The sequence below is a fragment of the Sinocyclocheilus rhinocerous genome, unplaced genomic scaffold (assembly GCF_001515625.1).
Source record: "Sinocyclocheilus rhinocerous isolate Xijiao unplaced genomic scaffold, SAMN03320098_v1.1 scaffold1325, whole genome shotgun sequence".
NCBI classification, from domain to species: Eukaryota; Metazoa; Chordata; class Actinopteri; order Cypriniformes; family Cyprinidae; genus Sinocyclocheilus; species Sinocyclocheilus rhinocerous.
In genome coordinates, this window is record NW_015659004.1 from 684,467 (window position 1) to 710,476 (window position 26,010).

General features: G+C 36.0%; 1 protein-coding gene across 1 annotated transcript in view; it reads left to right on the forward strand.

Moving 5' to 3' along the window:
- The window catches only part of LOC107723157 (protein sidekick-1-like), a 214,505-nt gene that overhangs the window by 137,129 nt on the left and 51,366 nt on the right, over positions 1–26,010 (forward strand). The window contains exons 12-22 of the mRNA XM_016531683.1: positions 753–855; positions 2,116–2,289; positions 5,962–6,098; positions 8,883–9,030; positions 13,387–13,527; positions 15,886–16,067; positions 17,915–18,030; positions 18,295–18,490; positions 22,078–22,176; positions 23,378–23,569; positions 24,194–24,315. Of these exons, the coding sequence (XP_016387169.1) occupies positions 753–855; positions 2,116–2,289; positions 5,962–6,098; positions 8,883–9,030; positions 13,387–13,527; positions 15,886–16,067; positions 17,915–18,030; positions 18,295–18,490; positions 22,078–22,176; positions 23,378–23,569; positions 24,194–24,315 (1,610 nt within the window). The remainder of the gene's footprint in view (positions 1–752; positions 856–2,115; positions 2,290–5,961; positions 6,099–8,882; positions 9,031–13,386; positions 13,528–15,885; positions 16,068–17,914; positions 18,031–18,294; positions 18,491–22,077; positions 22,177–23,377; positions 23,570–24,193; positions 24,316–26,010) is intronic.

Consider the following 26,010-nt stretch of genomic DNA (forward strand, 5'->3'; position numbering starts at 1 on the left):
GTGCGGTGACTGACTGCCACACATACTCCTCAAAACATTAGATTAATCCGCGCTGGAGCCGTGCCACCGAACAACCCACGCAAGGAAGATAATTTTGCAAGTAACTGCAATTCCAGGTTTTCAAACAGAGATGGCGACAAAGAGGCAAAATTTACGGACTGCAGCTTGAACTAAAACTGAAAATAAAATGAAATCCATAAAAAAATGTATAAATAAAAAATTTTTGTTACTTAAAATAAACGTTAACTGAATTGAAAAAAGGTTGCCAAGGCACGTTGATGTAATAAAACAGCTAAAACTAAAACTGAAATAAAATGAATAAAACTATATAAACATAAAAAACGACTAAAATGCTAGCTAAAATTAAAATGGAAAATATAAAATAAAAACTGATTCAAAATTTTAATAAAAACTAGAATAGTATCTCAATGATACTAAAATAACACACTCTGTGCATTAACTGGGAGAAAGCGTTTAAATGTTGAAAATATTACATGCATTAGCTAATCAAGTCAATTGGACACAGTGGGTTGTGTGTGAGAGAGAATTTGTTCATTTGCTTAGCCATACTATATGTTCATTGAGACGCAGTGTGAATATTCGAACGTTCATGCTTTGTACATTTCATTCTGTTTTGCTAATGAAGCTGTCAGTGGGAATTACCTAATAGGGTTAAAAGAACTGTGAATAATGATGTTGGTAATGATTAAACTGTGGCGTGAATTTGTCCTAAACTGCATTTTATTAATCAGGTCGAACCTTCATTTCAACACCCCCTGAGGATCAGCGTGTCATCAAGGGAACTACCGCTGTGTTGAACTGCGCCGCAATACACGACCCCAGAGTCACCGTCAGGTCAGAGCTTGAGCTCAGATGCATGTTGTGGAACGCATTTTGACATTTAAATTTCTCAAACTTAATAATATTGTCTCTGCAAGGTCTGCATTGGTTTTTGCTAATTAGCGATGCTACAGTAAGTCAAGCATTGCTGTTGCTATTACTCAAATCCTGCTCACCCCGCACAACTTGTGCTACAGACATGAATGATTCCTTAAATCGTGCCACTTGAGTACTTTTCTAAGCTATTTGAAGGTAGACTTGAGGCGGATGAGCTATGATGTAAATGCTGAATAAATTCCCACAGTAGATGCACATCAAAAACAAGTCATGCGACTGAATAATTTGTGCATAACTTATTTTTATTGTGTGCCAATTACCTAGGAACGTGGAATGGGAGCACTGATTATTCACAAGTTGTTTTTGCAATATTCATGTTAAAAATATTACTCAATATATTGCTGAATAAATTGATCAAAAGTTACAGTCAAGCACTTTCAGATTGTTAAAAAAATTATGTTACAAATAAATGTTGGTCTTTTTATTCATCAAATCAACATATTGGATCATATAAGGATCATGTGACACTGAAGACTGGAATAATGGCTCCTGAAAATTCAGCTTTGCATCACAGGAATAAATCCCTTTTAAAAAATATATTAAAATAGAAATTTAAATTGTAATAGTATTTCACAATATTACTGTTTTTACTTTATTTTTAATCAAATAAATGCAACCCTAGTGAATATAAGCGACTTCATTACAAAACATCTGAAATAAAAAATCTTTCCAACCCTAAACAGTACCCTTGAACAGTAGTGTAGATTGATATTTTTAATGGAAAATGACAAATATATTGATTTTTTTTTCTAAGTGTAATTAGTCATGTACTGTTGCCGCTGCCAAAACGGTTTATTTTTAAGCTTGTCCCTGCTGAAAAGACCTGCATGAATGTCAAGTTTATGGTGTTTAGTGCCAGTTTATCTGATAAAACACAATATTTACTGCTAACTAGCTATGATAGTTGAACCATTTAACCATTCTGGCAACCACAAAACACAAACATATTTTTTATTAGGGATAGTTTACATTAGAGACAGCTTACCCTGTCTCTATCCTCCTTGTTTAGGTCATTATGAAGCGTATGAGGGAAAGAAGCTGTCATATGGCATTTGATGTTGTTCTGTCTCAGGAGGCTAAGCGCATTTTCTGCAGGTCTTTGGAGTGTGATATTTTTGGTGGATTATGAGTCATCATAAAGAGTCTTATTCTCCTCAGATATGCATGGAAGAAAGGAACCAAGCCGCTGAGCGTGTCGACTGGTGGGCGAGTGTCAATGAAGGAAGGTTCGCTCCACATCAGCCAGACGTGGTCCGGAGACATCGGAGACTACACCTGCAGGGTCATCTCACCTGCTGGAAACGACTCGAAAACTGCCCGACTGGAAGTCATGTAAGCGGAAATAGACACACAGAGATCCTCACCAACATGAACGCTCGATACGATGCACTCAGAAGCAAATACACTTGTACAGTTCACGCTATTAGAGTGCTATTGTAGGAGGAAGATGCTTGGATCTCAGCTGCAGTTCTGAAGCCAAGACAACCATCCAAAAATGGGCTGTAATGATAGGACAGAGGATGGAGCAGCTGTGATTGTGCATGCGTGTGTGTGTGTGTGGCGGGAGGAAGATAAAGCGAGAGTGGAATAAGATAAGCCTGATGCCCAAGGCCAAGATCAGCTCCTTTGATGACTAGCCAATGTTGCTACACTTCTGTGGCATCAGGAACTAATTAAACACAGACACACACACACACACATGCACGTGCTTCGATATTAATTACTGCTTCTAGATGGCTGAATGTTGTTCTCCCACAGATTGTCGTATGGATGGATGCAGAGGAAATATCATTGATCTTTGAAGTTAGATGAAATACACAGAGAAACACGAATGACAGGTGGAGTGTGGTGCTTGTTTATTTGGATGCGTTTGAAAATATTATTCACAATCAGAAAGATGTAAACATACCAGATCGACCAAAAGGCCTAAAAATGTGCCCTTTGTGTCAAAAGTCTTTCTTAACCAAGTAATGATTGCATGTGCATTACATGTACACTGCGCTTTTATTCAGGAAGAGTGAATTAAATTGATTAGAAGTCACAGTAAAGACATTTATAATGTTACAAAAGATTTCTCTTTCAAATAAATGCTGTTCTTTCGAACTCTGTTCATCAGCGAAACCTGAAAAAAATGGATCACTGTTTCCCCCAAAATATTAAGTGACACAACTATTATTTTCAATATTAATAATAACAAGAAATGATTTCTGAAGGATCGGGTTTCCCAAACACTCCCCCATCCACCATTGGTCAGGCAAACAGATAGCCCCGCCCCAAACTCATGTCATTGGTTGAGCCAAATGCTGCTGTGTTGCTAGTTTTTTGGTGGAAATTAACCTACAGTACAAGCTTGAATATTATTCTTATAAAAAAAAATTGCCTAAAAAATTGTGAGTGTAGCTTATGGAATCGCAACACAGCTCAACTGTGAGAAAAATGTAAAAATATTACAAATCATAAATCATACAAAACCTAACTGTAATAAACTGTATGATTCGCAAATGAGCTTACAGGACTGCATTGTCGCACAGTTCTTTTAGTACTACTTAACAGAATGCATAATAAAGCAATATTTAATTTAAGACACATTATTCTGTGAGAAAAACCGGGTTTCGGCTGGCTCTAGAAAAAGACTCCTAACAGCTGACATTTAAATTATGAGATACAAATTGAAAACACATGCGATTTGAATAATAACAATAATACCTTTGACAGTCATATTAAGATAACAGAGCACCACAATATACTCCTACCTTTAATATTACAGCCTGCAAACTCTTTCGAAAGAAAACTCATCAGACGGTTGAAGGAGAGGCAATGCTTCACATGCTAATGTGATTTCACAGACTTTCAAGTTAATCTCATGCAGTGGACAGGTCCTCTTATTACCACATGTTAGACAACGGCAGAGCAGTTCCTTGCTTAAAACAATATTAGCTGTTATTGCATATTTAGGCTGTTGTGACAGATGGGCATAAATTCTCACACACATATTACAAGCATCTGCAAGGGACATAATTGTATTATGTGATATTGTAATGTAGTTTTCATAAATGTAATGCTGTTGAAGAAACAGTGGAACTTTTTATCTTACAACAGTAGAAAGTAAAGTTAAAGGGATGGTTCACACAGAAATGAAACTTTTGTCATTTTACTCAACCTCATATTGTTCAAAATCCAGATGACTTTCGTCTGTGGAAAAACAAAAGGAGGTACTAGGTTAAATGTTCATGCTGCACTTTAACAGTATGTGCTGCTTCTCAAGCTACAAAAATGAACAAAAAGCTCCATAAATGCACAATAAAGTAATCAGTTTTGCACTTTTTATTGTCATGAGACTGCGGCTCTGACATTTTTCAAAATATCTTCCTTTGTGTTCCACGCATGATATAAAGTCAACAACATTAAGGGGAGTAAATGAAGGCAAAAATTTGGATTTTGTTTGAACTATTAATTTCATGATTTCTTATTCACAAGTAAATCTTATATTTTAAGTTATTTTTAAGCCAACATGTTTTTTTTATTGTTTTTGTGACACATTAACCTTTTTTAAACTTAAGCACAAAGGTTAAAAATTCTACCTAGTAACTCAAAAATATAACACTTCTTTTTGTGAAAGAATCTTTCTTGTACCTAAGCTGCTCAGGATCTTATTGAGACACGACAAACCCCTTGCAGACATGAAGAACGCTTTTTGCTAGCAGAAGTTTTTTTTTTTTTGAGTGATATTTCTATCTACCCACCATTTGTCCTCCACAGAACCCCAGAAGCACCGATTTGAAAGTGCACGCTGCAACAAAGACACAAATCTACAAAGTGACTTACATGTATTTGAACATATAAGCCTAAGGGCTATTTATGCTATTTGAGTTGAGCGTCTCTATTAGTATTGCTCATAGTTTAGGTGAGAGATTTGAACTCATAACCCTAATACACTTGACTCATCCTACACCGTATGTGCAACAGACATGAATGATATCTCAAAACTTACTTGCCAAATAGGGGGGAAAAAACAACAAGACAAACATACAAAAAATAAAAAGACAATACAATAATACTTACAATATTTTACATGAGAAGGAACAAAATTTAAAGGAATAGTTCATCTAAAGATGACAATTTTAGGTGCCATCCAAGATGTAGATGAGTTTGTTTCTTCATCTAAACAGTTTTGGAGAAATTAGCATTATATCACTTACTCACCAAAAGATACTCTGCAGTGAATGGGTGCCGTTATGATGGATAGAGGACTCGTATTTTAGCTGGAAGCAACAGTTTAAACAGGTTAAATACTTCTTACTGATGGGTTTGTTTATTACAAACATACAGCTTTTCACTTCACAAAATGATAATTGATGGACCGGAGTCTTGTGGATTATTGTAATGTTTTTATCAGCTTTTTGAACTCTGATCAGGACGGCACCCATTCACTGCAGAGGATCGACCCATTTATTTCCATAAATTTCTCCAAATATGGTCCTATGAAAAAACAAACTCCAACTTGGATGGCCTGAAGATTTTTGTGGTGAACTATTTTTTAGGTCGAAATTTGAAAACGGTTTCTTAAAATATAAACCTTATGTAGCTCCACCCCTTTTCAGCACTGTGCTCATTATCTTCTGTCTTCTGTTTACATTTCCACAGCATGAAGGTAAGGTCATGCAAATTTATAAATGAACCGCTCATTTTAAAAATGTTCCCATTGTACTGCCATTTATGACATCATACTTCGAACATTACAATGCTCATGATAACTTTCGCTAATTCTACAAAATGCAATTCACCAGCTAATTACTTCAACAGCGATGCTATAGAGCTACTGCAAAAACTGAAGTTCAAAGTCAAAATTCTCTGACTCATCAGGTCTATATTTCGATGTGATAGAAAACTGTTCCCTGAATTGAATTCAAATTTGAATTTGAATTGTGTTTGAATATACCACACTGCAAAATGCACATAAGCATATTTTGATTCATAATTTGGCTTTCTCTCTCTCTTTTTCAGAGAACTTCCCCATTCTCCACGTAACCTGCAGGTGGCTCTGAATGCGACAGACAGCAGAACAGTTCTTCTGTCATGGGTTCGGCCCTTTGATGGAAACAGTCCTCTCCTGCGTTACATCATTGAGCTCTCTGAGAACAGTAAGTGTGTGTGCTATTTATATGAGCTTTGGCATATGGTTTATTAAACTTAATGCACCTTAGCTGCAGCTTTCAATTAAGCTGGTTTGCAGCCAGTGGATTCTACGGAAGAAGGCCTTTCTCATTTACCTCTTGCTGTCTTCCTCCTGAAGCTCAGACAGACAGGCTGAAGTGAGTGAGAAGAGAAGAGAAATGGAAGTTGATTGTAATGGAGGGTAGTGGGAGGAGGTTTGTTTTCACTGTATTAAGCCAAGACTCTGTTATTGGTGGAAGATGAATGCTGGAAGAGATAGTGACAGGCAACGCAGAGAGAGAGAGATTGATTTGTGTATCGTCAAAGGAAAGACAATCAAAAATGTGGGTGGGGCGGAGGTGCTGGATGTCTAATAAACACCAAGATCTCTCTCTTCTCATATACACAAACGTACAAACACACAGAGTTGATTTTCAGTAAATCCAAATGATCACACACTCTTTTTTTTGATGGTTTTGTGCGTGAGTGTGTGTCTGTATTGGTATTCATCTGTGTCCCTGCGGCTTAATATTTACTGTTCCTGTTGAATTTGTGATTTATTTTTTGCAGTTGCTCATAGTTTCTGTCTTCCCTTCTCTTGGGTCTGCTTGAGTGGCATCTAAATTGTTCATTGATCTGCTTCCCATCATTTTTAATGTACTGCAAACGCACACACACACAAACACACACTCTCATTTATTGGGTGTTGTGGGTAGTAACGCCTCCAGAATAAACAACAGCACGGACAGATTCATCATTTACCCAACTGCTGTAAAGAAAAAGACGATTCAAACAACTCATAATAAATCAAGTAAAATAAGAAAAATAAAAACAATACTCCCCTTTGACACTCTATTTTACCTGTTGTCTTTAGGATTGTGAAATAATCTAGTCAGAATAAATAAATGTGGTAAAAGCAGCCATGTTGTCTTTATTATTTCTCATTACATTTATATGTAAGGTTTTACATTATAGCGAGCCTGTTGAATGTGATTTCAGTTGAGTTTGTGGTAGTGGCAGAAATATATATTGTCCAGAAAAATTAGTCAGAGATTATTATTAACATCAGCCAATGTATACACAATATCAATTTACAATTCACAATTCTTAATATTTACAATTAAGATATCCTCTGCTTATATTGATAGAATGTATACTGAATTAAATTCTTATAATAATGATAATAATTGAATGTTCAGCTTTGCCATCACAGATTTTTGAATTGTAGTGATCATATTTTTAACGTTTACCGCTTAACATGTTTCCAGTTAATTGGTTAAAATTGGTCACAATCCCTCACGCTAACTCACATCACCATCGTTGGGTGTAATGCATTACAAGTAGAGCTGTCAGTCGATTAAAATTTTGAATCTAATTAATTACATGATGTGTCGATTAATTAATCGAATTAATCGCAAATTACATTTGCCTATAAAAAATAGCATTAAATATTATTTAATGCTATTTTTGTGTTAAATGAGAAAGTATTAAGTAGACATTACAAATAGTAGCTTTAGAAATAAATATTTTATTTGATTCAACATAAAAATTTATTACATATAGGGCCTAAACGTTTAGACTACAACGGCCCAATATAAACTATGGAAAAGAAGATAATTTGAAAAACATCTGGGTTTTTTTTTCATTCATGCAATGGAAGTCATAGGTAACCAAAACAGCTACCAACAGTCTTCAAAATACCTTTTTTATGTTCTACAAAAGAAAGTCATTCAGGTTTGGGTAAATGATGACATGATTAAAATTTTTGGGGTGAACTATGCCTTTAAATCCCCCCCCCCCCCATTTTTTTATTAAATAATACTCTAAATAAGAAACTAAAACTGCCAGTAGGTGGCGGTAAATGTCTTTATGAGTCTTTAACTTGATTCATTCAAACGGCTGATTCATTCAGGAATTCAGTAAATGGCTCACTTTATGAATTGGCCTTTGAATCAATGATTTGAATCAATTGAATCAATGGTTCACACGATTCGTTCAAAACGCGGATTCATTCAGAAACTAAACACCGCTTTGTTGCTCGGAGACGCACAACAATTCTGCTATGGCTTTAAAGGTAATATGTTCTCTGCAAAATTGAGCAAAAACACATAATATTGTGTTTAAAATATAAAACAATATCAACTTCTTATTTACTGAACTGTTGTATAAATTCACATTTGCACTCTTTATATTTGGGACAAAAACAGCACTCGTGTGACACAGCTCTCCCTACTCCTGTGTTATCATATTATATAAATATGAGACAAAAACTCATACAGGAGCATTTTTGCCCCAATATCTTGAATTTTAGAACATAACTGCATTTAAGGAGTTGTTGCCCTGCATCATATTTGTCTGCAGTGACACGTTAAACTGACATCCCTAGTTACAAGTAATGCGAGTTACATAATGAGATTACTTTTTTTCAAGTAACTAGTAAAATAATGCATTAGTTTTAAATCTACAGTTGCCAAAAATATAACTTTTGGGTTTTTTGTTATTAAAAAACAAATAAGCAAGCCCAGCCCAGATGACAAAAAGTAACACAAAAGTAAAATAATGCATTACTTTCCATTAAAAGTAACTACGTAATGCAATTAGTTGCTTTTTCATGTAGTAAGTAACGCAATATTGTAATGCATTACGTTATTTTTCATGCATTGTTATTTTCCATATGAACATTGTAATGTACTGTACATGGTATGTGACCTGTTCAATAGTATGTTAAGATGTTAAGAAACTTAGTTTTGTCTGATTGTTGTTCTTGACAGATTCTCCATGGAAGGTCTACATGGATGATGTTAGTCCAGCACTAACTAGTTTGCTAGTAATTGGTCTAACGCCAGCAAGAACGTACCAGTTCAGAGTGTGTGCTGTCAATCAGGTGGGACGTGGACAGTACAGCACTGAGACCAACAGGTAAACAGCCACAGGCATCATAGCCTACTAGCTTAGCATATTGGAAAATGTTTAAGAAAAGCTTTATTGATAAGCTAGAACAAGATATCACGATAAATGATTTTGATCAGGCATTGAGGAAGGGAAACAGATCTTGTCTGACAATGTCATAGAACTGCAGATGTTACAGTAACTTTAGGGTGACCATACGTGGCATTTTCCCAGGACGCGTCCTGGCCAGGATTTCTATATTACCTAAAATATCTAGGTTTTGGCTTTGTTTGCGTGTGCAGACCGATCGGGGTATCACATCAAAGGACCATACAGACGGTTATGCTTTCGAAACGCTCTCGAGGTACTTTGATGTCAAACACTGATCGGTCTGAGCCGCACTGCTTTTAAGTCGAACACACCTAATATGTACGCGTAATTGCATCGCTTTGACCGTAGACCCAACCTTCTCACACGCCATGATTGGTCCATTATGTACAATGCTTGCATGTTATTGGTCAAACTACTTTTCGATCATTACCTTCAGCAAGCATGAAAACAGGAAAACAAAGCCAAAACAAATCCTGGCCAGGACGCGTCCTGGGAAAATGGCACATATGGTCACCCTAAGTAACTTGGCCATGCTAACAAGCTAAACTTTAGGTAATTTTCGCCAACTCTTGCCATTTATGTGTGTTCAACACACACACACACAACCTCAGTCAGTTAGAGAGAATGTTATTATATGTGAGGACAAGATTTGAACCCTATCAAAAGAAAGGCTGATTGCAATTGTATTACATGAGAGCTTTCATCACTGGCTCTGATTGTGAGCCATTATGACACATGGGCAGAAAAAAAACCCATATCCAGGAACACTATGAAGGTGTGAGAAATAGCATTTCTCAAAGCCAATTCCACACGGTGAAAGAATGTCAAATAGAAACTTGGCTGGAGGGAAGGACACTTTAGCACATGCAGAGGCTACTGCATTTTGTGCTCTCTATTTTGTTTTGTGAATTTTTATTCGCTCATAAATTGGCACACATCACAATGACTGCATTCCAAATCGAATCAAATCGCTTAAAGAACTTAAAAAAAGTTAAAATGGCTATTTTTCATGCCACAGGCATAAAGCTAATGCACATGCCAAGCACTCTTTGCTAAACGGCAGGAAGAAGGGCCTGCTCAATCATCAAGGACATGATGAAAAGGCTTGTCATGCTGTTTCCTAGTTCTTAGCTTAGCTTTCATTTGAAGCAAGTCTCCATTAAACCGACATCGCCAGTTTATATTCAGTAGTTCCAGTTGAGCGTCATGCTGTTTCCTAGTTCTCAGCTTAGCTTTTATTTGAAGCAAGTCTCTATTAAACCAACATTGCCAGTTTATATTCAATAGTACCAGTTCAGAGTCAGAGACTCCCTTTTCTCTCATAATGACTTTGTGAAATGCTCAGCTGCTCAGGTTTAATTGGTGCTGAATTGGAACCATATATATATATATATATATAATTTCTGAAGGATCGTGTGACACTGCAGACTGGAGAGTCTCTATATATGATTATGTGATAAGTGTGATTTGATTATTTAGTCAGCATTTTATGTAATCAGTCAGTTTATCAAATTGTATTAATTGTCAGCCCTAATTACAGTACTTTAGGCTCAACTTTGACATTTTGTCAGTTGTCACGCAGTGAGAGCTGTTGACTGTATTCGTTCTTGTTCATTCTTGTTCACACACTTTATTTTGCTCTTTTGGATGCAATGTGCACTGATTTATCTGTAACTGTACTATTGACATCAGCGTAATATGCAATATCTCAGCAAGTAAGTAAACCATGTCTGGGTTTGTTAACAACATTTTAAACAGATTTGCAACATGCAGAATCCATTAACCAAAATTACTGGTGCAATTATAGAAACTCTGTCAAAGAAGACAGTACAATAACTAATGTGATTTTATTAACAGCTTAACTGACCTCATGAAAAAACAGGTATTGTACAATGTAATTAGTCCTGCTTTATATTAGGTGGCCTTAACTACTGTACTTACATTTTCAATTAATCATTTTATACAATGCACTTATTGTGTACATACATGTTTTTTACATTGTGCTTATAATTTTAAAAATACATGCATGAAATTATATCTGTAATTACATTTATAATTACACTGTTGACCCATCCCTTACACCTTAACCCACCCTTAAACCTACCCATACCACCAAAACTGTCCCTAACCTTATACCCATATCCCACCTCAATAGCAGCAAAAGTGTTTTACAATACAATATGAACACAATAAATACATTGTACTTATTTTTTGATGTAAGTATAGTTTAAATGCAATTAAAATCACCAGCTTTATGTGCATAACCACGTATCTTTCAAACTGAATGTTTAATTTAAAGCACTGAGTTAAAACAAGAGGAAAAGACTGTGGAGAGTGAGACGGAGAAGATGAAGACGAACAGAAACACAAAAAATCAAATATTGATGGAGAGGGCACTTATAAAAATTTGAGCACCTCTATCTGCTTTGGCCTCGTTTCCAATTAATGTCAGGATCATCATCAGTTATATGAAAAATTTAAATCTCTATTTCTTTTATTCTTATTATTCGTTTTTTTGGCAAAGTACCATCAAAGGAAGAGTAAAATTACGCACAGAATATGTGCTCCAATCAGGACTGTTTCATGTCTAGAAGTATGTCCATAATTGGCACACCGCAAACAATGTCAATGTCAAACTTAACTTTTTTACTGATTTGTGTTGAATTTAACAAAAGCAAACTCAATGCGCCACTCAGCACTTAGCATTTTTATTTGCATTTAATTCATAAACAACAATTAATGTGCCATGCACAGTAATGACAAAAACAATACAATAGAAATCCCCTCAATACCCAATCCAACCCCAACCCACCCCAAAAGAAACAAAGTGATAGACTAAAATAACTGCTTCTAAGCCTTTTAAATTGGTTTAGGATGATTATTGTTTATTTGACAAAACATCAATCAGACTTAGCAACTTTCCTACGAGATTGCTTGCTTGAGGCACTTTAGGCCTTGCTCACTTAATCAAGCTAATAACCTTTAAACCGCAGATTAGAGCGAAGGATTGTTTATCGCCTGCTCTAGGGATTTACAGTCTCCAGAATCCTGCAGACAGACTTTGAGAGCTAAAGCCTATGGTATTGATCTAACTGAGAAATTAAAGAGTTCACTGATTTACACTAATGGGGTCAAACTAACAGATTTAGCATCGAATTGCTGATGTATCATTTTTGATATTGTTTGGATATGGTATGTGCTGAAATACTAAGATGCTCACTTGTTTACATTTTAATGCTTTATTTGTTCCCGTTTGGTTTTGTATACATCACAAGAAACAAGAGGAGTTGAATTGAATTAGGGGTTTGTCAGCACTAGCCATGGTTTCTCTATATTCATTGTTGGCTGTCAACTAAAAATGCCACAAGGGTTCACATTTTTTACCAGATTTGGGAACCAAACAATAGCCTTTCCAGGCTTTATTAAGTAAATGTCTGTGACCGGTTGCAGAATGTGCATTTTTAAAGTCAGTAATTTTGATTAAACAGCAAACATGCACTACTGTTCTAAGGTTTGGAGTCAGTAACATTGTTTAATGTTTTTGAAAGAAGTCGCTTATGCTCACCATGGCTGCAGTTATTTGATTAAAAAAAAGGTAATATTTTTAATTATTGTTATTATTATTTTTTTTTTTTCAATTTGAATACATTTTAAAATGTAATTTATTCCTGAGATGGCAAAACCTAATTTTCAGCAGCCATTACTCCAGTCCAGTGTCACATGATCCTTCAGAAATCATTTTAATATGCCGATTTGCTGCTCAAGAAACAGAACTTTTAATGAAAAGAAAGTTCAAAAGAACATAATTTATTTTAAATCGATTTATTTTGTACAATTAACATTACTATCACTTTTGATCAATTTAATGCATCCTTGTTGAATAAAAGTATTCATTTATTTCAAAGATGATAACACTTTTGAAAAGCAGTTTATTAAACAGGCTGAAGGTGAAAATGTACTTGGTGATGACTCTTCAGTTTGGTCAGAAAGTTGTTTTTCCAGTGTTGTTTTGGACTTTTAAAGAGCCGAGTCAAGTTCAGGTTATTCCAGCGAACCCTGTTTACCCCAGCAGGGTCAGTTCTCAGTTACTCCTGCACTATAAAAGACCTTTCGCACAAACCAGAAAGATCCATTTCAATCTCTCCAGGACTACTGGATAAGCTCCCAAGGAAACTTTTAGTAACTATCGATGCCTCTGGGAGAAACTCCCAGATAAGACTCCAGGGTCTAAATATTTCTCTTTTATGATGGGATTCTCATGATGTTATCTCTCAGGCTAATGCTGCGTGAGGAACCACCCAGCGCGCCACCAAAAAACATTGTGGCTAGTGGCCGTACCAACCAGAGCATCATGGTCCAATGGCAGCCGCCCCCTGAACTACAGCTCAATGGAGTCCTGAGGGGCTATGTGCTCAGGTATGCTTTCATGTATGGCTTCAGAAATGTAGAATTTGTATAAAATAACACAATATTGAAATTTAATGCAATAAAAATGTCTTTAAATTTTGGTATAGTGGTAACGCAACAGCACAGCTTAAAGGCATGGTCACATTTACCGCATTTACAGTACATTTACAGTAGGAACCCTGCAAAAGATTTCCCCATGAAGATTACACATCAGCTGGACATTTAAATTCGCCACGTTGACCAACAGAAAACTGATTGTTTTGAAAGTGACTTTTGTTTGAGTTGTGCTTCATACAAAGTTACATTATTGACAATAGACAATGGATTTTTTTGTTTTACGAAATATACAATAGCTTCACTTTTTATGCTCAATAATATTACCGCCCAACCAGTGTTTATTAAATCTAGCTTCTGGTTTTATAGTGTCTAGCTTGTCATCCAAGCTGTTCTGAATACTTGATCAGATAGACTACCAGCTGCTGGAGCTAAGGTTGACCTTTTAGCTGGTTAAAGCTCTTAGAGATTTGCAAAAAACCTTAACTCCCATAAAGTCGGCATGAAATGGACATTCAGAAAAATGCATCTATTTTCTAAATGCATGCTATTGATCTTACTCTGAATGATTCATCTATGCGTACTGTTAACAACTAATGAATTGAACCAAGACCCCGCCCTACTTTTTTGTTTTCAATAACCCATTACACTCATATGTACATAACAGTTTGGAAGAAAAGATGTTGCTACTTCCATTACATTACGATTTTACAGGGGAAGTCCACACAAAATGACATTTCTGTCATCGTTTTCTCACCCTCATTTCATTCCAAACGTGTACAACTTACTTTCTTCTGTGGAACACAAAATGCTATTTTGAAGAATGCTGGTAACCAAACATTTTCAGTTCCCATTGATGTCCATTGTATGGACAAAAAATACAATATATGTCATTGAAAACTGAAACAAGAAACAGATTTCTGGTAGTCGAAAATCTTCTTTTGTGTTCCGCAGAAGAAAGAAATGCATACAGGTTTGGATCAATACGACGAAGTCATTTTTGTGTGGACTATCCCTTTAAATTGGAATGACCTGGTGTTTCCACCAGGTTTTCAAATTACATGTATTCAGTAGTAGATGATATGAATTGTAGACAAGCGTCACTGCTACTTTTGTTCAGAGCTGGGGAGATTACTTACAAATTGTAGTCCATTACTGATTCCGAATTACATAATAAAAATTGTAGTTAGTAACGTAATCCATTACATTTTGATTACTTTTAGATTACTTTTGACCCTACTCATTAATCACATTGATTTAAATAGGATAATCTTGTACCGTATTGATATAAAAGTACAAAGAATCAGAAAATATATTCCATTCACTGTAATTAACAACATGAAGTGCATTAAACATTTCGTTACGGTTTGCCAAACTGTGAAATGCCATGTAGCCACCTTCAAAACCGAAGACTTTCTGAATGTATATAAGCAGTAGGCTATTTAAGAAAGGAACATTAAAAAGATGAAAAAAAAAAGGAATAATTATAAATAATTTATTGCTGCTGTGTGAATAATATGTAATCATGTAATCAATAAAAAGTAACTAGTCTAATCACGAGCAGAGATGGACAGTAGTGACGTATTTTTACTTTACTCAAGTAAATTTAAAAAGTATCTGTACTTTATCAGAGTGGTTTTCTTTGGAAAACTTTTACTTCACTACATTCTAAAGCATAATGTCATACTTTTTACTGCACTATATTTCATAAATAAAAGTTGTTGTTTTTTTACCTTTAATACTTAAGAACATTAAAAATGTAGTATTTTTTTGTACTCAAGTAAAACTTTGAATTACTGTTACTTGAGTAAAAGTAAGAAAGTACTAGATTTCTAATGTAATTAAGTATTAAATGATATTTAATATGAAATGTAGTGCAGTAAAAAGTACAATATTATGCTTTGGAATGTTTTGAAGTAAACGTTTTCTAAAGAAAAACACTGATAAAGTACAGACACTTGAAAAGTTATTTTACAGCAGAGTAAAAATACTTCACTACTGTCCGCCTCTGATCACGAGTATTTTAAAATGTAATTGAATTACAAGTACCTAATTTTTGGAATCTGATTACGTAATCCAGATTACATGTAGTCAGTTACTATCCAGCTCTGTTAGCAACCATATAGCAATGTGCTGAAACTGCCCACAATATTCTAGCATCGTAGCTGCGAGTTGTGCATGGGTAAGCACCACTTTCATTTCCTACAAAAGATGCATCTAGTTGAAATTACGTGTGAGTGTGTTTGTGTTAAAGGTTCACAATCAACTTCCAAAAAAAACACATGATTCTCTTTCTCTCCCCCTCCCACTCAGGTACAGATTGGCAGGTCTGCCTGGTGAGTTTCAGCTGAAGAACATCACCAGTGCAGAGATTAATTACTGTCTGATTGGAGAGCTCATCATCTGGACACAGTATGAGATCCAAGTGGCTGCCTACACTGGAGCGGGCCTGGGGGTGTACAGCCAGTCTGTCACTGAGTACACACTGCAAGGAGGTTAGACAATCCTCACACACACACACACACACACACACAGAAATAAACACAAACACAATGCCTCATCAGTCGGAGCAAACCCTTGATGTCTCAAATCTTTGAGGTTTGGGTCCAAAACACCGTCTTTCTCATTAAGCTACCGATATCATAAAAGATCTAGAGTAACCATGGGAACCGTAAAATCCATTAGCCGGCTTTACTGCACAGATCGGCCATCTGAGAGATTATTTCTACGAAGAGTAAATTTATGGACTCTGGGCAAACACTGACCGTAGCCCATTAATTAATCTAATTTGCTTTATGTGCGTGAATTTGTGTGCGCACGCAAGGAAGTGTGGGGGTGTTCTGAGATCCTTCTGCTGTGATTATTCATATTATTTAACGTCAGTGTAATGATACTCCTGCAGAGATTAATAGAGACCCAGTGTCTGCAGAGCCTTCTTCTCGTAGAGACTGGAACAAATGCTTTTGTACACGTGGTTAGAGGCGGTTTTTATGTCCCAGTTCAGATTTCCGGACACACTAATGTAACCTTGTGCCGTTGTGTGATTGTGTTTGAAATGAAAAGGGCAGCAGGACGAATCGGAGTGCCCAATCCAATTGAGCGATAGCTAATCTGTACTCAACTCGCCAGGCCTGACCTTAAAGGAGCCATTTTAAGCACATTAAGTGTAAGCGGCATTGAGTCTTTATGGAAATATGATCTCGTTCTTTCCACTTCCCGCTCAGGCCGGCTGCATATCACCGATAGGCTACAAGAAAGGCTTTGAATACAAACTGTAGTTCATGTGTATTTGTATGTTATTATTGGTGCCACTGCGAACGATCATTTGAAAGATAGAGTACGTATGTGTGGAAATGGGGGTTTGGGTAAGGCGTTTAATTCCAAAATCCAGGTAGTCACAACGGATATAGTCTCGCTGAGCCAGACTTTTGACTGTTGTCTTATTTTTGGTCGGGTCCAAAAACAGATTAGTACAAAGAAACAATGCCCAAATATTCAGTTCTAGTCATTAGTATTTAGTCTACTTCCTACTAAGTGCCTTATGGAGTATTTAAGCACTGTAAACTATGGCTAATCCTGAGCAGTGTTATTTCAGTATTATTTTTATACTATTGCAGTATTTCTTAATTTTTTGAATAAGATTTATTTGTATATTTTCAGTCTTCATTTTAAATTTGGTTTAAGTTTTGTCTTTTTTTTTTTCCTTTTTAGCCTTAATTTATTTTGGTCATACTTTATTTTAAGGTCCAATTCTCGCTATTAACAAACCATTAACTACGACTTTTGCCTCAATAAACTCCATATTAATGTATATTATTATTAATGTATAATAATGTATAAGCAATTTTAGTACTTCAACTTATTTTATTTACAACACTTCTAATTTTTGCTAAAGGTTTTTAAGTTTAAATTTATCATGTAAAATTTACATCTTATTTTATTTCAGCTTTATTACTATTAACAAAAATGATTTTCTAAAATGAAAACTAATAGTTTTAGTTTTACATTTTATAGCAGTATTATTATAGCAATATTTTATAGTATTATTTTAGTATTATTAACAATTTTATAATACAATTGTTCACACACACTCACTTGCTTATTAAAATGCATTTAATAAATTCAATTTAAGATAAATTATTTTGTGGATAAAGTTCTACAAACAATCAGACGAATGAATGAATGAATGAATGAATGAATGTGCCATTCTAAATCACATGGTATACACATTAAAAATTAAAATCATTTTGAACTTTTAGGTTAAATTTAACAGCACACTTTGCAAAAATATGTTTGAACATTACCAAAATATTTCAGTGCTAAATTGTCTTCCACTCTGCAGTCCCTACAGCGCCCCCACAAGATGTGGATGCTGTTGCTCTCAACTCCACCACCATCAAATTCACCTGGACACCACCCCCCCAGCAGTTCATCAACGGCATCAACCAGGGATACAAGGTAGAGAGAGACAGATGTGAGAATGTGTGTTTGATTGTGTGTATGAGAGAAAGAGAGACACATGTTCTGTTGGAGGTAAAAAAAAAAATAAATTAAATTTGCCTGGCAGGTTTATTGTCTTCTGGGGTGTGTATGCATGATTGATTGGCTAAATGCCTGACAAAAACAGCAACTATAAATTTGAATTTGCGTAATTAAATCCTAGCAGTGTATTTTAATCACGTTTTGTGTATGTGTTATTGTTATTCCGTATCTCTCTCACAGCTGCTGGTGTGGCCCGAACACTGTCCGGAATGCATTACCATGGTGACCATTGCCCCTGAGTTCCACGGGTCACGTCACTATGGTTACGTTAGCAATTTAAGAAAGTTCACGTGGTATGAGACGGCAGTGCTGTGCTTTACCACACCTGGCGATGGACCAGCTAGCACACCACAGCTCATCCAGACGCATGCTTACAGTGAGTACTCATACAAACACATGGACGCGTTACAGGAATCACATCCACATTCAAGGAAAATTTGCTCACCCTCAGGCCATCCGCGATGTAGATGAGTTTGTTTCTTCATCGGAACAGATTTGGAGAAATTTAGCATTACATCACCAATGGATCCTCTGCAGCGAATGGGTGCCGTCAGAATGAGAGTCCAAACAGCTGATAAAAACACCACAATAATCCACAAGTAATCCACACCACTCCAGTCCATCAGCTAATTGTTTGTAATAAGTAAAAATCCATTATTAAGACATGTTTAACTATTTCTTCCAGATAAAATACGAGTCCTCTAATAATATAATATTGTTGTCTCTAGACGAAAAGTAGTCTCATCTGAACCAAGAGAGAAATATGCACAGATCAATCACCGTTTATAAGAGAAAACAGTCCAAAACTATTTCTAAACAAATATGACGGTGGATTTTGATGTGAGAGGACAACAGAAGATCAACTTTTTTCACTGGAGGAAGCATTATTATGGATTATTTTGGCTAGAAGCGACGGTTTAAATTTTAAAACTTCTTAACGATTGATTTGTTTCTTACAAACACGCAGCTTTTCGCTTCACAAGATGTAAACTTATGGACTGAAGTTGTGTGGATTATTGTGATGTTTTTATCAGCTGTTTGTACTCTCATTCTGACGGCACCCATTGACTGCAGAGGATCCATTGGTAAACAAGTGATGTAATGATACATTTCTCCAAATCTTTTCAGATGAAGAAACAATCTCATCTACATCTTGGGTGGCCGGAGTGTGAGTAAATTGTCAACAAATTTTCATTTTTGGGTGAACTATTCCTTTAAAGTTATAGCTCTCTCTATCAGTCAGAAATAGTATCATTTGACAATCATCTATTTTAGGAGAGAAAACAGCTGATACTTCAATAAAAAGCAACTGGGAGATCCATTAAGTCTTCTGAGCAATGAAAGAGCAACCTCTAAGCAATAAATGCGTCCTCTGGGATATAATGTTTTGCTTGCACTACTGACATGTAAAATCATATTTCACACTCTTGCAGATACCCACACACTCTTACAGACAGTCTGTCTGTATTTAATTGGAGACAATCGACTAACAGTATGCTCTTTACTTGAAAAATGTCCAGCAGGCTTTGAGAAAGAGATCTCTCGGCAAAAACAAGCCTGTTTGTTTGACATTCTAGCCACCAGAATCGATACGGAGGAGAAATTTGGCCCTTTCGCTATGCATGCCGCAATTTGCCACGTAATTGTGCTTTTTACATCGCCATTGATTAGTCTTTTCGCTGAATATATATTGGCCACCCAAGTGCTGTTTTCACATCATGCCACAGGCATGGAGAATCAGCCTTGACTAACCTGCAATTATTGAAGCAGGATCACTCCTGTTAGTCAATGCACATGTGCTCGCTATTGATTGTCCCACCGTGTGTGCGTGCGCTTGGATATGTGTGCGAATGCGCGTGCAGCTGTTAACAGACAATGTAATTTTCATCAGATGATAACAGCATGTGGTCTTCTCTGCAATGTTGACCCACAGGAGCTTGTTTCCCATGGAATAGCTCAATCACACAAACAGGTTAGACACGAAAAACCCTTGAAACAAAGTGAATAAACATAGTTAATCTCTGAAAAACCTGCCAAAAACTATCCGTTAGCATTAGTGCACAGCAAATAAACATCAAATGTACCATTTTTGATAGATCCTATAAGTCTATTTCACACCTCCAAAAGTAATAGGTCACTGGTAAGACATCTGCTACAATATAATGAAATTATTATGAGTAATATTATTATGAATTACCTAATTAATGCAAGGATTGGTAATGTTATAGGTACTTGTGTTTTGTAGGGAATATTATGTACTTTTGTATGTATTGTTTATGAATCCAACATATTGTAAACCCACCTTGAGCCCGAAACAAATTTCCTCTTGGGGATAATAAAGTGTATTCCATTTCATTTTAAATGCTGGAATACTTTTGCTGACCAAGGTTGCATTTATTTGATCCAAAATGCGGCAAAAAAAAAAAAAATTTAATGTTGTGACATATTTTATTTTTTTTACAGTTTAACAGTTTCTGTTTGAATATATTTTAAAATGCAATTATTATGCAAATATTCCTGAATTTTCTAAAATGTTTGAATGGTAGTGTATGTTGCTTGCAAAAATCTTTTTGCTATTTTCTTTATTATGTAATACACACACACACACATACATACATACACACACATACTCTCTCTCTCTCTCTCTCTCTCTCTCTCTCTCTTATGGTATTCATTAATTGATTAATATTGATATTAGCTTTATTATATTTTCAGTTTTCATTTGAATTTGAGTATTAGTTATTTTGTTAGTAATAAGCTTTTGTCACTTTTATTACATTATATATATATATTTCTATTTCTAGCTTAATTTATTTCGTTTTTACATAAAACGTTTCGTTTACATAACAAAGTTATTTTTATTCAGTTTTATTTTTAAGTTTTATTCTAAATTGTATATTTTATTTTAACTTTATTTAAAATGACAATGTGTTTGTAATAGGTTTAGTTTAAGTTAGCAATAACAAAATAAAAGGCTATTTTTAAAATCTATTTATAGAGAAAAATGAATCCTTATGGTGTATTTACGGCATCTAGCAGCAGTGACCATGCTAACCAGCTAAACCTTGACCTCTTGTTCAGAGCAAGCGAAAAAAATTGAATTGAAAATTAATTGAACTGCAGTGCAATGTGTTGCATGCAGTCATACGTTCTCATAAGCACGTGATTGATTAACCTGTCAGTCTAGCGTGACGACTCGCACTGATAAGGTCTGCTTGACAGTCCGGGGCATGAGGGTTTGCCATGCGCGTGTTAGATCTAATAAGATTAAAGCTTTATCCGCACACATTAACCACTGTGCTTTTCAGGCAACTATCATGTTCGCCTGTCAGATGTATTGACTTGCGGGTGTGTGTATGGATGATTGATTAACTACTAAATGACTGCTAACTCGTGAGGGTAATTGCCAAGTAATGCCAACAAACACATAATTTGCTTTCGCCTATTTGCATTTGTGATACAACGGTTCCACGGCAACAAGCTCTTTGTTGGGAGTATTATGATCTTGCGGACTGAGGGTGCGAGGTAATCCTTTACCATAAGCGGGTTTGAAAGCTTCCATAAAGTGCTGCCTAGCTTTGTTCCACTCACGCATACACACACACACATGCTTGTGCTAAGAGCATCGACAAACCTGCTGTGTATTCACGGGTTTATATCCCCTCAGATCATAAAATCATGAAGCTGTTGTTTAAAAAATTCAGTCTCTCTATGTCTGTCTCTGTAGTTGACCTTCTACTTATAATAAAAATGCACGCTTTGTATTCTTAGGTACTCAGAAATGTACTAGCATCCATAAAACATATTTGAGATCTTAAGGGCCTAAAGCATAAAGACTTTACATCAAAGCATAGTTATATTATATTATATTATATTATATTATATTATATTATATATTTATTTTTCCAGAGAAATCTGTAGTAATATTGCTGAGTGCAATAAATTAATGTATATGTGTTGTAGAACCGGGCCCGGTGACTCAACTGAGCTTTACTGAGATCTTGGACACATCTCTGAGGATCAGCTGGCAGGAACCGGAAGACAAGAACGGCATTATCACAGGTGAACAGGCTCAATTATCCAATCACAGCTTCAGCTCAAACACTACAGGACCTCTCACTAATCTTTCCAGTGCTGCATGTGAAGATGTCCCAGTGATTGACTTTTGTTCAAACTAGCAGATTTAGCTGTCATCTTTTTGTTTTATAAAGATCACATTAAAACTTGGAGAATGTTTAGCTTGTCTTAATTAATTTTAGTTTCTAGATGCCTTTTATGTAATGATTTAATTATTGTACCCTTGTCCTAGACCCAGATTTTCACTATTAAAATATGAAAAAAAAACATAATTTATAAAAAGTTGAAACCATTCAAAACAAGTAAATTTAAACATTTGAAGCATATATTCTGTGAAAATGGTTGAGATGTGAAAAATCAAGGTAAATATCACTTGTGAATGTAATGTTTTTATTGTGTCATTTACAATCAAGCTGTTATTTTGTCAAATTAAGTGTGAAAATAGTTTAAAACATAAATTGTGTAAAATCTCATTTCCACGGAATGTTATTAAACACGGTATGACAAAAATTACAGAATTCATTTCTAAACACATAATTATTGCACAAATAAAAAAGCAAGAATGTAAAAGGTTTCTCCTGATTACATGATTATGAAAATAGCTGAATTGATGTCATGGGTCACACTTTATTTCTTTATTTTAAGGTCAAATTCTCGCTATTAACAAACCATTAACTACAACTTTTGCCTCAATAAACTCCTAATTTGCTGCTTATTAATAGTTAGTAAGGTGGTTGTTAAGTTTAGGAATTGGCTAGGATTCAGGATGTAGAATATGGTCATGCAGAATATGTGCTTTATAAGTACTAATAAACAGCCAATATGTTAATAATAGTCATGCTAATAAGCAACTAGTTAATAGTGGGAATTGGTCCCTATACTAAACTGTTACCCTGCCATGTTACTAGGAAGTGTAGTTAAGTTAGTAGCCTTACTGCTTTGAGTTGGTTGCTCCCTAACACCGCTCTGTAGTGATTAACTGTGAGTTATGGTAGTTGATTCTCTCTGCATCTTTCGCGTAATTTCATTCTTCGAATGCATGCAAGGAACCATAAAGAGAGTTTCTATTGAGCTACTTATAAAGGACGGTTACTGCCTATGTAGACAAAAAGCAGCGAGGCGGTTCAACTTGTGGATCAAAGCTTAATTTTCTCTTTCTTCTCATCTCATTTCCACCTCTCCATAGGTTACGTCTTGTGTTGGGAGGAGACCGGTCAGAACGAAACCCGTGTATCTCAGACTCTGTCCAATTCTATGCTGACATACAAAGTGACCGGGCTCACTTCGCTCACCACATACACTCTGCAGGTGGCTGCGGGGACACAGGCCGGCACCGGTGCTGCCACCTCGTCGACCATCTCGACAGGACTGCCGCCAGGTCTCCACACTCTCAAACAAATACACACTTCAATGCTAGCATCACTTTAATGCATCAAATTCTCCCTTGGGGATCGGTGATAGTCACCCTGTTCAAACTCGAAAGGAAATTCAACACATGAAACAGGATGCCGCAGTGGGGCGCATATTTCACATAGACCAGCAATCCGAGACACAGTCAGTAAGACTGTAATACATCACACGGAGTCAGTATGAAGCTCTTGGGGCCGCTGTGTGTGCGCGCGTGTGTTAGAGAGAACATGAAATAAATGATGATGACCAAAAGCCAAGCTACACTCATTATCTCCCACTGATATGCTGTGGAGTCAGGAGAGAACAAGCTTTTATCTACTGTTGAATGAGCCACCGTGAACCACCCAAATATCATTATCAATCCATTTAATTACCAATTAATCATATACCCAAACACAATGTGCACTGCTGTACACAAAACCTAATTGACTCAGAAGTGAGTTATAGGCCCATTTACAGGAGTTTTCTTTGAAGGATAATGAAGACACAGGATGGAGAAAACAGACAGAGAGCAGAACACAAAATGCAGGAAATGTTTCAATTAGAGCAGCTTGTGAGTTACATAAATATGTTTTGTTGTGTTGCTGAACAGAGCTTCCTGGTGCACCCTCCAATCTGGTCATCTCTAACATCAGTCCTCGCTCCGCCACCATAAAGTTCCACCCCGGCAGTGACGGCAAAACCACCATCTCCAAATGGATTGTAGAAGGACAGGTGTGTAGGCGTGTGTGTGAGTGTGTGTGTGTGTACAATTTAGTAAAGCTTGTATTGCCAAATCGTTTTTGGCAAGTGCCAAACTTTACCACAATGGCTAAAGGGTTAACAAAGTAGTCATTTTGCCATCAGTAGCAATTTGCTCTGGACAAAATTGTTAATTTTGCCACAGATATTAATATTCTGTCTGCCTAATGGTTCATTTGATCTGAACAAAATGGTTAATTTTGCCACAGATATTAATATTCTGTCTGCCTAATGGTTAGCTTGCTCTGGACAAAATGGTTAACTTTGCCACAGATATTAATATTATGTCTGGCTAATGGTTAATTTGCTCCAGACAAAATGGTTAACTTTGCCACAGATATTAATATTATGTCTGGCTAATGGTTAATTTGCTCCAGACAAAATGGTTAACTTTGCCACAGATATTAATATTATGTCTGGCTAATGGTTAATTTGCTCCAGACAAAATGGTTAACTTTGCCACAGATATTAATATTATGTCTGGCTAATGGTTAATTTGCTCCGGACAAAATGGTTAACTTTGCCACAGATATTAATATTCTGACTGCCTAATGGTTAATTTGCTCCGGACAAAGTGGTTAACTTTGCTGCAGATATTAATATTCTGTCTGCCTAATGGTTAATTTGCTCTGTACAAAGTGGTTAACTTTGCCACAGATATTAATATTCTGTCTGCCTAATGGTTAACTTTGCCACAAATTGCACTTTTCTTTTATAAAAAAAGGTTAATTTCATGAATAGAACTTTGTCACTTGTAGCAATTTTCTCTCTCCGAAATGGTTAACTTGGCCACAAATTATACTATTTTCTATGCAAAATGACTCTATGCAAAAAACTTTGCCATGAATGTTACTATTCTTGCTGCCAAATTGTTAGCTTTTCCACAAATTGTGCTTTTCTCTCAGAAACATGGTTACCTTTTTCACAAATGGTATAGTTTTTCCCTTTCCAAAATGGTTAACACGGTCACTTACATCTATTTTCTCTGTCCTGTTAACAGTTAACTTTGCCACAAATTATGCTTTTTTTTTTCTCTGCCAAATGGTTAACTGCCACAAATGTCAATATTCTGTCTGCCCCTCTCAGAAAATAAAACTTTTTCATGAATGGTTGTTTTCTCTTTGAACAATGCTTAACTTTGTCACTTACAGCATTTTTTCCCCAAATGGTTAGCTTTGACACGAATGACCCTTGTCTGTCAGGAAAATTGTTGTATTTTTTATGAATGGTATGCCATGGTTAATGCCACATATAGCAGTTTTTTTCACTCCAAAATGGTTAAAGGTGCAGTAGGAGATCTTGGAAAATACTAACTTTAGCCTGATAGCACTGAAAGCGAACGTCCCACCCTCCCTGCAATCGCCGTCCAAAGCCACGCCTCCTGAATGCATTTACGCTCACAGACCAGAAGGCTACATCAGCGGTTCCCAATTCCAGCCCATGTTCCAAAGTGAAGTAAACTTCAACTGATTTCCCCTGCTCAGGGAGTAGAGAGCAATGAACACTGTGTAGGGATCATATCGATAGTCCATATTGACAGTCCATGCACATAGCTCACTTCTAACGAGCTGGCGCGAGAACTGGATTAACCGCTGGGCTACATCATGTGTCATTCACCGGTGAGAAATCTTTAAAAGTACTACAATACCAGGAAGGAAGATCAGGTTG